The sequence below is a fragment of the Hevea brasiliensis genome, chromosome 15 (assembly GCF_030052815.1).
Source record: "Hevea brasiliensis isolate MT/VB/25A 57/8 chromosome 15, ASM3005281v1, whole genome shotgun sequence".
Classification (NCBI taxonomy): Eukaryota; Viridiplantae; Streptophyta; class Magnoliopsida; order Malpighiales; family Euphorbiaceae; genus Hevea; species Hevea brasiliensis.
The window spans coordinates 62,920,220-62,938,073 of NC_079507.1; the positions used below are offsets into that span (position 1 = coordinate 62,920,220).

Below are 17,854 nucleotides of genomic sequence, written 5' to 3' on the forward strand. Positions count from 1 at the left end.
AGGGAAAAAAATGGTGACATTTAACTAAGGATTTAATTTAGAAAATAATTTATTTCTTTGTAGGAAAAAATAATTTTAATATGTATTATGCACAAGTTGAGATAAGTTTTCATGACGTCGCTTGCTCATGAGCTCTTGGCATTGCAACACGTGGTTTTCTCTTGCATGTATGAGGTGGACCTTCTTCTTCCGATATATAGCCTTCCTCTCTCTGTTTTCTTTCCTCAGATCACACTTCACTCTCTAGCTCTTTATTATATCTTCCACGCCTTAACAGCTTATATTTAATTTACGCATTATTCCTCTGAATTTCATCACCATGGCTTCTTCAGCTATAAGCATGGGCTCTTCCATTTCTCTTGACGCCCCTAGGGCTAGTACAAAACTCAACATCTCCTCCTCTCTCCATACTCCTTCCATTCTCCATTTCCCTAAACAGTCCCCCAGAACCACTTCTTTTCCTCCCTCTCCTTCTATTTCCACAACTATTCCTAACAAAGTCACTCTTCCTCCTGCTCCTTCTGTTGATAAATCCTTGGCACCAGAGATCAACCAATTGAATCTTTTACAAAGGGCTGCAGCTATGGCCTTAGATGCTGTGGAAAGTGCTTTGGTTTCACATGAAAATCAATACCCTCTTCCCAAAACTGCTGACCCAACAGTCCAAATTTCAGGTAACTTCGCTCCCGTGCCGGAGCAACCCGTTGTACATAATTTGCCTGTTGCCGGTAAAATCCCAGACAGCATTCGAGGTGTTTATCTTCGAAACGGCGCAAACCCGCTTCACGAACCTGTGGCTGGTCACCACTTTTTTGATGGTGATGGGATGGTCCATGCTGTCCGCTTTGAGAACGGGTCTGTCAGCTATGCTTGTCGGTTCACGGAGACAAACAGGCTTGTTCAAGAGAGAAAATTGGGACGCCCCGTTTTCCCAAAGGCCATCGGTGAACTCCATGGCCACTCCGGGATAGCTAGGCTGTTGCTTTTTTGTGCTCGTGGCCTTTTTGGGATCGTTGATCCTAGCCATGGGACGGGTGTTGCTAACGCTGGGTTGGTATACTTTAATGGTCGTCTTCTTGCCATGTCTGAAGATGATTTGCCTTACCATGTTCGTGTTCTTCCCTCTGGAGACCTCAAAACTGTTGGGCGAAACAATTTCAATGGCCAACTCAAGAGTACAATGATTGCTCATCCAAAAGTCGACCCATCTTCTGGGGAATTGTTTGCTCTTAGCTACGATGTTGTCCAGAAGCCATATCTGAAATATTTCAGATTTTCTGCCGATGGTAAAAAGTCTCCTGATGTTGAAATCTCACTTGATCAACCAACCATGATGCATGATTTTGCCATTACTGAGAGGTTCGTTGTTATTCCTGATCAACAAATAGTGTTCAAATTGCCCGAAATGATTTGCGGTGGCTCACCGGTAATCTACGACAAGAAGAAGATGTCAAGGTTTGGGGTATTGGAAAAGAAAGCCAATGACGCTTCCAAGATTAGGTGGATAGAAGCGCCTGATTGCTTCTGTTTCCATCTCTGGAACGCATGGGAAGAGCCTGAGACTGATGAGTTAGTGGTGATTGGATCTTGCATGACTCCACCAGATTCCATTTTCAATGAATGTGATGAGAGTTTAAAGAGTGTTCTCTCAGAAATCAGGCTAAATTTGAAGACTGGAAAGTCCACTCGCCGTCCTATCATTTCAGGTCCTGAACAGGTAAACTTAGAAGCAGGAATGGTGAATCGAAACCTTCTAGGCAGAAAGACCCAGTTTGCATACTTAGCTCTTGCCGAGCCATGGCCGAAAGTGTCTGGTTTTGCTAAAGTAGACCTCTCAACAGGAGAGGTACACAAGTATATCTATGGAAACAACAAGTATGGTGGTGAGCCTCTGTTTCTTCCGAGTGAACCAAACTCCAATTCAGGCAAAGAAGATTCTGGGTACATTTTATGCTTTGTTCATGACGAAAAACAGTGGAAATCAGAGCTACAAATTGTGAATGCCATGAATTTGCAGCTAGAAGCAACAGTGAAGCTTCCTAGCCGAGTTCCTTATGGTTTTCATGGCACGTTTATTAGTGCTAAGGATTTGGAGAAGCAAGCCTAGATAGAGAAGGCTGTGTAGGTATGATTTTCTTAGCAGAAGATTCAGAGAGGAGATTGACCAGAGGGATTGTTTGCAGATATGTCCCCGGGTCTCCTCATCTGTCACAGTGTCATCCTGTTTCTGGTTATTTTTTCTCTTTTGGTTCACATGTTTCAGAGTGAGAGGCTGAGGGAGCAGCTTGTAGCTTTCTGGGTATAGGTAGACTGAAGCTCAGCTGGTCTCTGCTTATTCTTTCACTTGATGTGCATAAAAATAAAAAGGTATAGAACTCCAAGAGGACATACATGTGATGTGTATTTTCCTGTATTTTCTTTGTTTTGATCTGTAAATATTATGAATTATGCATATATAATACAAGTTTTCTTGTTCATTAGTAATATTTTTTTGTGAGATTTTCAAATTTTCAACAAATTGCTTGGTTAACATGTCATGTCCATATACATTGATGGCATTTTACATGATGGCGTTTTTGACTTTATTTATAGTTGGATAGTTGACAGTTGGTCTATTTTTAAAAGAATTAAGATATGGTTTAAGTAGCTTGAATTCTGTTATCGATGTGGCAACTTAGTATTGGAGGTCTCAAGTAACATCTACAACCCAATCAGAAGGGAAACATCATGGTACATGCCATTGAGGAACATGACAAAATCTTTCACTGCTTTACCTCCTCAATCAACTCAGATTTGGTTCTAATTGGTGATTTGACCCATAAACAGCCTCACCTTGATATTAAACGAATTGAGAGAATCATTTATTATTTTATTTTAATAATATAATTTAATATATATTTTTTATACTTTAATAACCATATTATATGATTTTATTAATAATATAACTTTCAATTTATTATAATTTTATTTTATTTATTATTTTTTAAATTAATTCACACATACCAATAAAATTATAAACAAAATAAAAAAATATATATATATACCATAAATTTTCAGACTTTAAATATAAGAATATTTTTAAAATAAAATTTAAATTTTATAAATATGTTTTATTGAATAATTATTTAAATATATATAATAATATAATTTTTTAAAAAATTACTTTACCACTTTGTAATCTAATTAAAAATTTAATTTAAAAATTGATTTATTTGTAAGTATATAAACAGATAATGAACTAAGTTTTATAATATTCAAAATTATAATTATATAGTAAAAAGAATTTTAAATAATTATTATTTTTTCATGAAATAATATTTTAAAAATTGAAATTTAAAAATATTTAAATGAAAATTAATATTTAATATGAAAAATAATTTTTATAAAATATATAAAAATTTTTTAAAGTGATCTGATTAAATTAGGTGGGAATAATAATAATAATAATACACCTATTTAATTGCTTTAAAAATTAGTTAAATTATTTTAAAGTACGATGCATGCAAAGTAATCGTCCAATTAATTTAATGTCTAATCTAATTGCTTTGCCGCTTTTTAAATCTCTAGTGAAAGATAATTCTGTGGAAAGGTTAGAGTATAAAGATTAATTATTATTTGCAGCACTTTCCCAGCTTTTCAGGTGACAGTAAAATTTCAATAAAGTCCCTAGCTAGCTAGCCAGACTAATATACCTTCGCTTCACAACAATCAACAAATACGTGTTTTTTAAATAATAAAAAAAAATCATGTAAAACAAAAACATAAAATATCACACGAGATCTTCTAGGGGACCCATTCCCCAGCCCACTTTCCTATATTATGGATACATACATGGGCGCCTCAGCCTGAGGATCAAAACAAAACAAAAGGTGAACATGGACGGGTGGAATTGAAAGTTGAAAGCTGACAATACAACTCTTAAAATATATAGTATCTTTGAGGGTGGCCAACTAGAGAACATACAATTTCCTGTGCAGCATAAACAGAATGACTAGTGAGTTCGGGATTCTTCCCAAAGAAAAGTAATATGCGAATACTGCAATACGTCACCATGCCTAACCAATTCAATAAACAACTGAAGTGCCTGCCCTTCGATGGCTCAAGAAAGCGGTGTGTCTGTGTCACTAGCAGCAACATTTTGTTCACTCTTTAATGGTGGCAACTCTGAGATCAACGCCTACTGCGAGCTGCTGAGCCACAGTAGCTTGCCAGTTTGCTTGTGCTTGAAGTCAAGATCGCTCATATATCTCTAAATATGGTAAATGGAGAGGCAAGAAAGTTAGGAACAAATAAACAAACTACATAATGATTCAATCAAGAGTCAAGACTTACCTTATCTAATCTGTTGTCCCACCATTTACCAGGGTTTTCCACTACGTCTGTCCATTATTGATCCCCTAAAACAAAGACCACCAAAATATCTAAAGCAAAACAGAACCACTGACCGAATAATCTGAAGACAAAACTTTAGAATGAGGATGTTGATCATATATTAGATGATATTTTCCTTTTCTCAGCTACCCCAATTTTAGAAAGTATCATAATTATATGGAAGAAAATCAAGTTCAATGGTTGGTTTATCAAATATCAAAGGGAAAGTAAAAAATGTATCCTGTTGTTTTGTTTTTTTTTTGTGCTTTGGAAGCCCTTTTTTTTTTTTAATCCACTAAGGTTTTCATTACCTATCATTTTGCTACCATTTTTAGCTAACATCATTAATATATTACATATCTAGATCCTACATGGCAAATAATAAAATTTGAGTGCTACTCATATAACAGACACTTGCACAACCAAGTTGTATCTCATCAATGCCTCATTAATGAATTTATTTTTTTTACATGTAGATAACATCAAGTAATAAGAAACAAGAGAGACACATTTTATTCTTCCAAGCATATGCAATTACGGTTAATAAAATGCCTGATTGAGTATTATGACTTATTTTACAACACATGGGTACTATATAAATATAGTTTCAAAGATATCAGCTAAAATAATACTTAAGTGTTACAGATAAAAGTCACAAGGTAATAAAATGATACAAAGAAATCCACAAGAACCAAAGTGAAAAAACTCCAAACCACAAGGTATGTTTTTGAAATTTTTCTGATTCAAATTACAACAATACATTACTCCAGCACAAACTTGTGTAGCTTAAATATGTGCAAAACAATCCCCTCTTAAGGCTGCAAACAAGTCGAACTGTTGTAAGCAACTTGAAACCCACCTCTAGAAAAGCTCGAGCTTTGTATCCATGTCAATGAGCCAAGCAAAAGCTCACTTTTAAGGCTTGTCTAAAATTCGATCAGGTTAATATAGCTATTATAAAAGACAGAAACTTCCACAAAAAAAACGTCCTTTGATTATAATATTTAAGAAATATAATATTTATTTATTTTTACTTATATTTTTGAATTATAAATTTTATTATTCTTGTCCCATGGAAATGGGCAAGCTGTCTCAAAAGGAATGGAGGACAGAAAAATGAGAATTGGACAAGACAAGAATCCCCTTATATAGTTATGTCTTGTCCAAAACATGCACCAAACACAGGACATGTGAGAATTATCGTGTCCTATTCTATCCACTGAACCAAATGCACCCTAAATGTACAATTTTTTCTTTTGCACCATATAGTCTGCATAACATACAATCACAAAACTAGCCCAGTGGCCCCCAAACTCCAAAGTCTACTTTCAAAGAGGGTACTATGAACTTAAAGCTCCAGATAATGGCAGGGATTGAGGTCTAGGCTCCACTACTTCAAGGCAAATCAGTGTAAAAGATGGAGAATAGGTTACAATTTTCCAGCATCAGCCAAAATTTCCATAATGGGTAGTACTTTTAGATATTTATAGATAAGGGAGTACAACAATAAGGGATTAACCTAAACATTGTATTTATGTTTTTTTTTCCTCGATCATGCGCAAGAAAGAAAAACGAAAAAAAGAAGCAGGCAACTCCAAGGACAAAGGCACACAACATAGGGTAATATATGCATGTCAGGAAAAAATTCATACTTTTAAACGGCTTCCCTTGTTTTGATTTAGGAATCTTATGAAACTCCAACTTTTCAAGTTCTGATAAAATCCAGCCCGGTGCCCTATCAAGCCAGAGAGCCACACCACCATCCTTGCGTTTAAAATCAGGATGTCTTGAATGTGCCTGTTGAAATTAAAATTTTTAATTAAATGAAGGATTCTTGAATTTAAAGTCCAATATCATCAGTTACATAAGATGCATTCAGAGGATGGAATCATCACCAATCCACTACGCTTATTGCTGCGGTAATCCCACCACTGTTTTTGATTATCAAGAAGGTCTCTCCAGGAATTTAATGCAGAATCACCATCTTTGTTAGTACTAGCTGAAATACAAGTTAAATAATGCTTCAGTAATCAGCACAAAGAATAAAACTTCAGTAATCAGCACAAAGAATAAAATTTGTTAAAGTTATACAGGATACAGTGAAGTTATCCAAGCAGTAACAAATGAAAGTAAAGCCCAGTCTACAAAGCACTTACTTTTCTGACTTCTCACTACCCTTTCGATTGTCCCACACAAAAGACAATGAATGCAAGCAAATGCAAAGGTTCATTATTCCTCACCATCCCTCCATCCAGAGAGAGAGAGGAGAAAGATGAATAACAGCAAACTCACTAACCGCTTATGATCTGATGTGCCACCACTCAGGGTGTGTCACAAACGATCCTTCCATGACCATTTAGCATACGTGTTATCCTTTACACTTGCTACAATAAAGGATAATCTATTACCGGTAAATGAATGTATAGGTCATAACAGGAAAAACAATTCATAATATACACTGAAAATAATTGTATTCACACATATTACATGTCTAACAGGATCCCAGAAGCTTAAGTATCATCATGTTAACAGCCTTTATGAACAACATTAGATAACAAATCACAAAATCATTCGCAAGTCAAAATTCAAAATGAGATTATTATTACTGAAAAAACACAATTTTTCTAGAAGCATGATTCCTACTAAATCAGATTAAAGTAGTGATGATTAAATGATCTAACGTATGGACCAAGGGATGAATTGCTGAAAACTATGTAAAATTTCACTTTCATAAATTGTGCTTTTGTGTGTAGTACTTGTACAATGTGCATTAAAGGGAAGGTCAGACTAGCTCTATGCGTTGAGTCATCAATAACTACAGGTAAATTCAATTTAATGTTGAAGATTAATTTATTAGTTGTGTGTTTTCTTGAGCAAAGGATGGACTACTTCAGCAATTTCCATGATTTAAGAGTCTTCATTAATTTGAGTTGAATCTCATCTCAAGTATTCCATGAACGTCCAACAATCCAAAGTTTCTTTACAACAAGTCCAAGTTATCCTTTAGTATTTGTAAATAATTTTTCCTATTTAGAATTCCAATTTGTACCATGACGAATGTCTATGGATCTCCATAAATACCTATAGATTTAAGATATTTTCCAGAACTTTAATAGTGACAATATAAAGATTTTGGCTAGCATGCTTGCCTAATAAGCTCTCTCTTTCCCCCTTTGTTTGGATTCTTTCTAGCTATTGAGCGCGCACTCTCTCTCTCTCACTACTCCCCCCCCCCCGAACAACAACCCGGGCGACATTTTTATTTTCTATACATTGCAATCTTATTTTTATATTCCTAGACCCTCTTTTACAATGTAATATAGAAATTTCCTGTTAATTAAACAGCTCTGCAAAAGACCCTTTTCACCCCTAATTTTATCCATAAACCCTAACCCTCATTAGCAACGTTCACATACTCTATGTGAGAAAATAGAACAGAAAAAGAATGTTGAGAATGATTGAAGAGCTTGATTATACCCTCAAGCCAATGGTGTCAATTTATAATATGTACAGGACAACTAAATAGGAAATACAATCCTAATTAAATATGTAATTATAGCCATGATTCTAGCACCTAAATATATTCACACAATCACTACAGATACACTTATCCTAGCTATTTATGGTACATATCTTAACACTCACCCTCAAGCTAGAGCGTATAAATCATATGCTTCAAGCTTGTTACAAATTTATTCAATCCGAGAGCCTCTGAGAGATTTTGTCAGGATATCTGCTAATTAGTCCTTTGAGCTAATAAAGCTAGTGGCAATACACCCAGATTCAATCTTTTGTCTGATGAAATGACAATCCACCTCTATATGTTTCGTTCTCTCATGCAACACTGGATTAGAGGTAATGTGAAGTGCAACTTGATTGTCACAGATTAGCTGCATTTGTTCAAGTTCCCCATACTTCAACTCTTGGAGAAGTTGTTTCAATTATATAAGTTCACAAGTTACCAAAGCCATAGCTCGATATTCTGTTTCTACACTTGACCTAGCAACTACATCTTGCTTCTTATTTTTCCAAGAAATCAAATTATCTCCAATCATAACGCAGTATCTTGAAGTAGACCGTCTGTCTGAAGGAGAACCTGCCCAATCTGCATTTGAGTAACCAATAATCTGTGAATGACCCCTGCCTTCATATAATAGGCCTTGTCTTGAAGCTCCTTTAATATATCTGAGTATCCGAATAACTGCATCCCAATGACTACTACATGGTACTTGAAGGAACTGACTGACCACACTTACAGCAAATGAGATGTCTGGGCACATGATTGTAAGATAATTGAGTTTTCCAACCAATCTCCGGTATCTACTAGGATCCTTCAATGGTTTCCCCTGTCCAGGAACAAGTTTGACATTTGGATCCATAAGAGTATCTGCGTGTCTACAGTCTAACATGCCCATCTCTGTCAGTATATCCAAAGCATATTTCCTTTGAGAAATAGTGATACCTGTCATGGATTGTGCCACTGCAATCCCCAAGAAATACTTTAACTTCCCAAGATCCTTAGTCTGAAATTGACTGGACAAGTGTTGTTTGAGTTTTGAGATCCCAACATGATCATTTCCTGTAATAACAATGTCATCAACAAAAACAACGAGATAAATGCACTTATCATGGCCATTATGGTGGAAAAATACTGAATGGTCAGCTGCACTCCGAGACTTTCTAAATTGTTGGACTACAGTACTGAACCGTTCAAACCATGCTCTCGGAGATTGTTTCAAGTCATATAAAGAACGCTGTAGGCGACACACCAAACCAGACTCTCCCTGAGCAACAAACCCTGGTGGTTGCTCCATATAAACTTCCTCAGCTAGCTTGCCACGTAAAAAGGCATTTTTGATATCCAGTTGATGAAGTGGCCAGTGATGAATGACAGCTAAGGTAATAAGAAGGCGAATCGAGGTAATCTTAGTCACGGGAGAGAAGGTATCACTATAATCGAGGCCAAAGATCTGAGTATAGCCCTTTGCAACAAGGCGAGCTTTAAGTCTATCAATCTGGCCATCAGGACCCCACCTTGACTCTATAAACCCATCGACAGTCAACAGTAGATTTGCCCTTCGATAGTGGCACCAAATCCCAAGTGCCATTGTTATGGAGAGCAGTCATCTCTTCAATCATTGCATTACACCATCCTGGATGTTCCAAAGCTTCTCTAATATTCTTAGGTACAGATATATCAGACAAAGTGGTGACAAAAGTATAGGAGGAAGGAGACAAACGATGATAACTCACAAAATTATGAATGGGATGAGGATTTCGAGACGAACAAATACCTTTTCGGATGACAATGGGAGGAATAGCATCGTCTGTTGAAGGCGAGACCAAAATAGGTGAAGATGAAGGAGGGCGAGAGTCACAAAGAGTCGGTGTTGTACCTGTATCAAGTAAAGGAGCATCAATGGTGTTAGTGGGAGGATGAGGACAACGTGAGTAGACGTGTAGAGGTGGTGGACTGATTGGTTGTGGAGGAAGAGTAGGAACTGGTAAAGCGGTAGGAATAAAAGCCTTGGATGCAGTGTTGAAGGAAAAATAGGGAGATGTTTTAAAGAAGGTTACATCAGCTGACACAAAGTATTTATTTGTAAGTGGATTGTAGCATTTGTAACCTTTTTGAAGTCTAGAATATCCCAGAAAGACACATTTTATTGATTTGGGCTGAAGTTTGTTTTTGCCAGGAGTGTGATCATGAACAAAACAAATACAACCAAACACACGCAGGGACAACTAATGGGAATCTTGGTCAGGAAACAAAATGGAATGAGGACTCTAATTCTACAAAACAAAAGAAGGCATTCAGTTAATTAAGTAATAAGCAGTAGGAATAGCATCTCCCCAAAAACGAAGAGGAACATTATGGTGAATGAATAAAGTACAGGCAGTCTTAACTAGATGATTCTTTCGTTCGGCAACCTTATTTTGTTGAGGGGTATAAGCACATGAAGTTTGGTGAGTAATACCCTGAGAAGATAAAAAATGAATAAAGGGAGTAGACAAATATTCTTTTGCATTGTCACTATGAAGTATTTTAATAGAAACACCAAATTGATTACGTATTTCAGTAGACAATTTTTGAAATATAGAGAATAATTCAGAATGAGTCTTTATTAAAAATAACCAAGTGCAACGAGAATAATCATCGACAAAAGTAACAAAATAATGAAATCCCAAAGTTGTACTGAAACGACTTGAACCCCAAATGTCTGAATGGACAATTTCAAACATGGACTTAGCCCTATTATTGACTCGCTTGGGAAAGGAAACACGACTTTGTTTCCCAAGTTGACAAGACTCACATTCAAAAGAAGATAAATTAGAAAGACTAGGCACTAATTTTTGCAATTTGGCAAGACTCGGATGACCCAGACGATTGTGAAGAAGATCAACGGAAGTGATAGAGGCAAGAGCAACCGGAGAATTTGAAGGAGAAAGATAGTACAACCCTTGTGACTCACATCCTACTCCAATCATCTTCCCCGTACTCCGGTCTTGCACAACAACAGAGTCAGTTTTAAAGGTGATAGAACAATTGAGATTTTTAGTCAATGTACTAATGGAGATTAAATTATATGGGCATTCTGGAGTGAACAAAACTGTAGTTAAAGGAATAGATGGAAAGATTTTTACTTCTCCTATGCACTTAACTAAAGTTTGTGAAACATTAGCCAAAATAACTTTAGACAAAAGCAGAGGAGAAACTAGAGCTGAGAAAAGACTTTTGTTACCAGATATATGATCAGAAGCACCAAAGTCCAGGATCCATGGACCAATGAGTGAAGACTGTGTTAGACAAGCAAAGGAATTATCAGAATGAACACTGCTAAAAGATTGTTGTTTGGCTGTTTGATATTGCAAATACTCCTTGTAATAAACCTAGTTAATAGGATAGAATCTGATACCTGATCCTTTTCATCAGGTAATGGAAGAATATCATTTTCACTGGATTGAGCCATATGAGCAGTTGATCAGTCCACATTATTTGACTGAATGGGGCGTGGTGGTCGACCATGAAGGGCCCAACAAGTATCTCGAGTGTGATTACTCTTATCACAATAAGTGCAATGGAGCCTTTTACTCTTGCCTCCCTGATAAGTACGCTGTATCGGTTGGTTTCCACTTTGTGCAGCTAAAACTGAAGATTCAATTCCGGAGAAATTATTCTTATTGAGTGAGATGTGTAGAAGCCTGGCAGACAGACAAATCCTCTAGAGTGGGAACAACTGGACTAGTTAATATCTGATCTCTAGCAGAATCAAGGTCAGGTCTTAGCCCAATCAATGCTAAAACCATGAAGAACCTGTCCCGCTGTTGCTCAGAAATATTATCAGTACATGGCATGATAAAATTAAATTCATCTTTCAGTGATTCTACCTGTCCCAAATAACTAGACATATCTTGTTGATTTTGCTGCAGATGAACCATATCTGATACTACCTTATAAATACACTGCACATCATTTATATATAAGGTTTTCGCCTTAGTCCAGACTGTGCAACAGGTTTTACAAGACTGAAAAATATTAAGTAATTTTGGGTCTAGAGAATGCCATAAGAGACTACATAATTGAGCATCAATCTTAATCCAATTAGCTCTATTTGTTAAAACTATATCTATGGCATTTTTAACCAAGTGGTCATCATACTCTTGTCCCATAAACCATAATTTCACTGATGCAGCCCAAGACATATAATTTTGACTTCCTACTAATTTAACAGTAGTAATAGCTGGTGAATTACCAATAGAAGAAAATATGAGTTTGAGAATGTCAGAACCTGTGTTGGAGGCTGTATTGGAGGACTCCTCAATCTTAGACATGTTGGTAAGAGAAGCACACTGAAATGTTGCTCAGAAATATGTCAGAAAAGCCTACTGTATGAAGAGTTAGTGACAAAAAAAGTGAGAAACAGGTGACGGGACCAGCGTGGTTGAGGTCGCCTGAGGTCAGCGAGTGGACGGGAAGAAGCGTCGGTGGTCAGTGGAGAGGCCGATCCTGGGCTGGGTAATCCACTAGGCTAGGCTGTGACAGCTACGGACTCCCAAAAAGTAACCGGAAAAAGAGGAAAAGTTCCTCCCTATGAGGACTTTGTTTCAAATTTCAAATTAGATCCACCGGGGGCTCTGATACCATGTGAGAAAATAGAACAGAAGAAGAATATTGAGAATGATTAAAGAGCTTGATTATTCCCTCAAGCCAATATTGTCAATTTATAATCTGTACAGAACAACTAAATAGAAAACACAATCCTAATTAAATACGTAATTATAGCAACGATTCTAGTACCTAAATATATTCACACAATCACGACAGATACACATATCCTAGTTATTTATGGTACATATCTTAACACTCTAATCTTCAAATTTTGCTTAATCTACCCAAAGCATGAACACAGAGAAACATTAGCCCGATCTATCCAACATCAACCTATCAAACAAATAGAAAAAGGTGAATCCCCCAAAATTTTTCATTTAATCAGAACAAGTGCTGACCCATGTGAATGGGTTTTCTTTCTCAGGTACCATAGAAAATGCAATAAACATGTGCTAAGATTTTGCTAAAAGACAATAAATATATTTGAGATTCAAAAATAAAGAATATAATTTATAAACAATCTAAAATCATATCAATAATATGGTGGCTGAACATAATATGGGCAAGAAAATATATAAAATTTGTATTTACCATTATACTTTAAAGGCCCTTCCTGTTGCCTGTGTAAAAAGCCGCCATCTTGTTGCCAACGCCCATAGCCTTTTGTAATTTGGGAAGACACTTGGACAAAGTTCATATTATCTACCATAATCTAGCATAATAAAACCTTGATTGTCATTCAAACATAAATACAAAGTCTCTTATATGCATATCTACCTATCTATCCACACTCAAACATAACCAATCTCTATGATTCGCGTGCATGTGCACACACACAAAGGGATCTATTTACCTTATAACAACCCTATTGATAGCACTATATTCAAAATAGTAGTTAATATTTTATTTTACTTTTAGAGAGAAACAAAAAAAAAATATCATAGTTCTTTGACACTCAAGGGACAATGGATTTTTCTAATCATTTTTCATACAATTAGGCTGTGTTCCTTTTCTTGTTAAGAAAAAAAATTCTTAAAATTATAGAGAAAAGAAAATAAGACATACAAAAAAGGTAAGTTTTCTCTAGGCATATTATAAATATAATTAACAAAGCATTTGACTTCATACAATGAGTTACTTTGCTGTTTAAATAAAATTTAATGATATTATTCAAAATAATAATAAAGTGAGAATTATGAAATTTCATGGTACTAAAATGATACCAAAATTTCCTTTAAGGGTCAAAGCCCTAAACCACAAGATACTTCCATGAACTTTTCACTTACCTTTATTATAAAGAGTTGTCTTACATTACATCAGATTTTGATATTAGCCAAGTTTGAACAATAAGAAGCATAAGTTTTGTAAAACAACATCTATTGCAACAATTTATTAATTTCTAGGCTACCTACATCATAATTTCTGGGTGCAATGGTTGATAATCCCAATCAACAGTGATCTCTTCTAAAGGTTGTTTGCTTTTAGGAAAACTTTATTATGCATCCTAAAGATTCTCCCTTCCAAAATCTCAATATTAACTCATTGTGAGATTGATCTTCTTAAACACAATACAAAGAAACATATCTGGATCTTGTTCTACTCCATAATAACCAATGCAAATAGGAACACATATGCCAAAGGTTTATAGTATGACTTACTGCTTGATATCTCTATGATTTGAGCAACTTTGCATATTTCCATTTTTCCTAAATATGGAAATGAGAATGCTCCTCCACTCCCCAAGCATTCTCTTTATTATCAAAATCTTATCATTCAATTTTGTCAACTCCCAATTCCTACCTTCCCAAGACACTTTCAAACTTCAATAGAGACATCAAGTTCATTTGCTATAAAATAATCAAAATACCTCAAATAATCCTATCCATGGTATTGGTAGCAAGAAAAAAAACATATTTTTCGTCCTACATAAAGTGTTGCCTATCCTTTTCCCTAAGAAACAGGTGGCTTACCCTTTAATTTAATTAAATAAAATTGCACTAGCATGTGACAACACATCCCCTTCAAAAAAAAGAGTATGCAATAACAAATCCCCCTTCGTTTAATTACCAAGATATATTATATATTGTTAGGAATACTTGTCTCACATGGGAAATCTATGAAATGAAAGGGCTATAAGTGGTTGAATTGCAATATTAAAATGGCTAGTCATTTTGATGTATAAAGTTATTTAATCACTTATATAAACCCATATTAAATAAATTAAATGTACTTGGCCCAACACTTTCTCCAAATTTAACATGGTATCAGAGCTTACAGAAAATTCAGGGGTTTCTTCTTTCTTATTGTCCTCCTTCACAAAGTTATGGGTTTGAGTCCCACAAGCTATTTCCCTTCTTCAGGGTTTGAGTCCTACAGCTATGGGGTTTTAGTGCCAAGCCATTTTTCTTCTTATTATTCTCTTTCTTTTTAAAAACTTAACATGGTATCAAAGCCTATCCTGCTTCAATGTTAGATCACTCGCAGATGTGTTTGCTTGCATATTTCATACTCAAGATGTTTATGCTTAGACATTAAGGGGGTGTGTTGTCCCACGTTAATTTGCGATAAAGACTTTGTGCTAAATACAAGACTTGGGCAAACTTCCTCCCCTTGAGCTAGCTTTTAGGGTAAAGTTATATCTGATTCATTTTTTCTACACAGTGTCAGAGTCCGGTTTGGATTGTGAGTTTCAGCCACCCATAAAATTTTATAATTGGGCCTGTATTGGGTTATTACTAATTAATTATTAAATGATAACCATGTGGTTGCACTTGAGGGGGGAGTGTTGGAGTGTTGGGAATACTTGTCCCACATGGGAAATCTATGAAATGAGAGGGCAATCTATAAGTAGTTGGGTTGTAATATTAAAATGACTAATTATTTTGATTTGTAAAATAATTCAATCACTCATATAAGCCTAAATTAAAATGAATTAAATGTAATTGGCCCTGCACTTTCTCCAAATTTAACATATATAAATAAAGGCACATGCACACACAAATCCACGCATAAAATTTATACTCATTTCCATAACCAGTGACCTTACCCAAACTTGGGCTTGACCCCCAATTACATCTATGGGAGGGGAACCTGAAATTAGTTGTCCAGCTATGTAGACATAATCACCTTTTTTTAAGTGGCTAGAAGCAACATGAGCCAAATTACCTTCAAATATTATTGGAATTCTGATATATCACAAAATGAATAAATTAATGAAATAATAATAGCACCTAGCAAAACAAAGTAAATCAATTAAAATTTATAAGACCAAAAAGAAAAATTAACCATAGTAAATGACTCAAATTCCCAACCCTACCACAAATACATATAACGTTTCAAGAAAACTAAAAGAATAAAAAAAAAAATAGAAGTTTAAGATTTTTAAGGATAAAAATTACACTATAGTAGGAATTATTTACAATAAATTTTACTAGTACAAAAAAAAGGGAAATTTTTAACACAGGCCAAAGGAGAAAAGGAAAAGCATTTTTTATCAAATTAAGATATACTTCTAGCAGAAACTAGACAGTCTTTCAAAACTTAAATGCAACCAAAAAGCACCAAATTCTAAAAATTATAAGTTATTTCATTGTTTTATAATTAAATATTAATTTATTCAAGGACAAGATGGATTTCAACCAATGGAAAGAATCTAGGTTGCAATGACTCTCTGACACCTCCTACAGTCAAATTTTTTGAAGCATCAAAGCTAAAACCTGTTAAACTCCCCACTGCTAAAATCAAGAGAAAGAAATTTAAACCATCACTCCTTAGCACTGTGAATATCTAATTTCACTAAAAAGTGTCATATTACAAAGTTGTGCCATCAATCAATTTAATGATTCATACATATAATAGGAGTGCCAAGTTAAGCTAAGAAGCCCCAAGTGAGTGCTAACCAATACCAATGTGCAAACGAAATTATTATTATAGAAGAAGTTTATAACCTTAAACTACAACAACAACTCATATAAAAGACAATAAATCTAACAATTAACTTGTGTATCCAATAGACTAATGCAGAAAGCAAAAGCCACCAATCATTAGGGTGGAAAAAGGCATTTCCATGTCTTCAAAATGTCTCCTATTCCTCACTCTCCACAGTGTTCAATAAAAGGAAAAAGAATTTTCCTTCAACCTGTTATGAGAAACACCCCCCCAGGTTCCTAAGTCCACCTCCAAACCACCAACTAAGAAATAGCCATTGACGTGAAACTTTCGCAGCTCCCTAACCTGCGTGTGATGCAAGCTATTATCTGATAAGTAGTTCAAAGCTATCAGAATTTCAAAGTTATTACACTCAACTTACTTTACTCGCAAAACTATCTAGGATTCACTAAATTACCAATCCATCCTTATTAAGTGTCACGTATGATTTTCAAAAAAAGAACAATTGAACAACCAACAAAGATAAAAGACAAGAGAAAAAAAAAAAAAAAAAAAAGAGGTGCAATAGGAAATAGAACAGGAAATAAATAAGAACATATAGAAAATACCGCAGAGGAGGAGAATCAAAAGAAGGGTTCTGGGTTATGACGGTGGCAGCCCAATTCTGGCTATGAGGTGAAGCCTGGAATTGAATGGGCTGACTAACATAACCAACCAAGTTCACCGAATTGGCAACCTTAGCCTGAAATGGAATCTCCCTGGGTCTAGGCCAATCAGACGATGACGGCAGGGGACGTGATTTCAGCTGGGAAACTGTGGAGGGCTTAGCATTAGTAGCAAAAGAATTAGAGGAAGAAGAAGAAATGGAGTAAGAGGAGTGTAACAGGAATTGGAGAGAACAACTCCTGGTCCTCCTTGTGGATTGACCAAGCGCTCTACACAGAGAATTCATGGCTCGACCCAATTTTTCAGTAGTAAGCACTTGCGCTCTGGGAATTCGAAGTCGGGCGAAAGAGAGCAGAAAGACTGCCGCTTAAGCAATTTGGTTCAGTTGTACTTTTCCTTCCCTGTAAGACGGCATCGTATTAAAGAATAATAATATTTCCTTCTCAAATTTTAAGGGGAAAACTAATCGCAAAAAAAAAAAAAAAAAAACCTAATTCGTATATATAGAAAATTTAATAATAATTACTATTATTTAATTTGTAATTAATATTTGTTTAAATTAATTAATATAAATGAGATTTATCTCATTTTCTTTTTACAAAAAAGGCTAATTAATCAATGAATTGAATGAACCTTTAAGGCGAAGTTGGAAGTCCATAAACGCGTTTGCTTAATATCATGGCAGATATTGTTTACGATGAATGATTTGCAATTTCGATCACAAATGCAGCTTTATTTTCTTTTTAAAGCTCAAAGATGCATTAAATTGTGCCAAATCTTACTCATCAGAGTGGTAATTAACAAAATTTTGTTTAATTT

General features: G+C 35.2%; 2 protein-coding genes across 9 annotated transcripts; one reads left to right on the forward strand and one right to left on the reverse strand.

Moving 5' to 3' along the window:
* Positions 1-215: 215 nt before the first annotated feature.
* Positions 216-2,484, forward strand: LOC110638127 (9-cis-epoxycarotenoid dioxygenase NCED3, chloroplastic). The gene has a single exon (XM_021788573.2). The coding sequence runs from the start codon at positions 320-322 to the stop codon at positions 2,105-2,107; it is 1,788 nt and encodes a 595-aa protein (XP_021644265.2). The 5' UTR covers positions 216-319; the 3' UTR covers positions 2,108-2,484.
* A 1,297-nt stretch (positions 2,485-3,781) lies between these two features.
* On the reverse strand, positions 3,782-17,437 carry LOC110638107 (protein OSB2, chloroplastic). 8 transcript variants are annotated; one of them, XM_058136204.1, is made up of 8 exons: positions 16,978-17,430; positions 15,528-15,666; positions 13,073-13,193; positions 6,267-6,370; positions 6,024-6,168; positions 4,333-4,397; positions 4,061-4,249; positions 3,782-3,969 (listed from the first exon to the last, which is right to left on the reverse strand). In XM_058136204.1, exons 1-6 carry the CDS (start codon positions 17,319-17,321, stop codon positions 4,387-4,389), a joined length of 864 nt encoding a protein of 287 aa, XP_057992187.1. In that variant the 5' UTR covers positions 17,322-17,430; the 3' UTR covers positions 3,782-3,969; positions 4,061-4,249; positions 4,333-4,386. The 8 variants fall into 8 exon arrangements, with proteins under 8 accessions (XP_057992187.1, XP_021644253.2, XP_057992185.1 ...); XM_021788561.2 differs by having other exon boundaries at positions 3,782-4,249; XM_058136202.1 differs by lacking the exons at positions 3,782-3,969; positions 4,061-4,249; positions 4,333-4,397 and adding an exon at positions 4,912-5,247 and having other exon boundaries at positions 16,978-17,437.
* Positions 17,438-17,854: the final 417 nt, after the last annotated feature.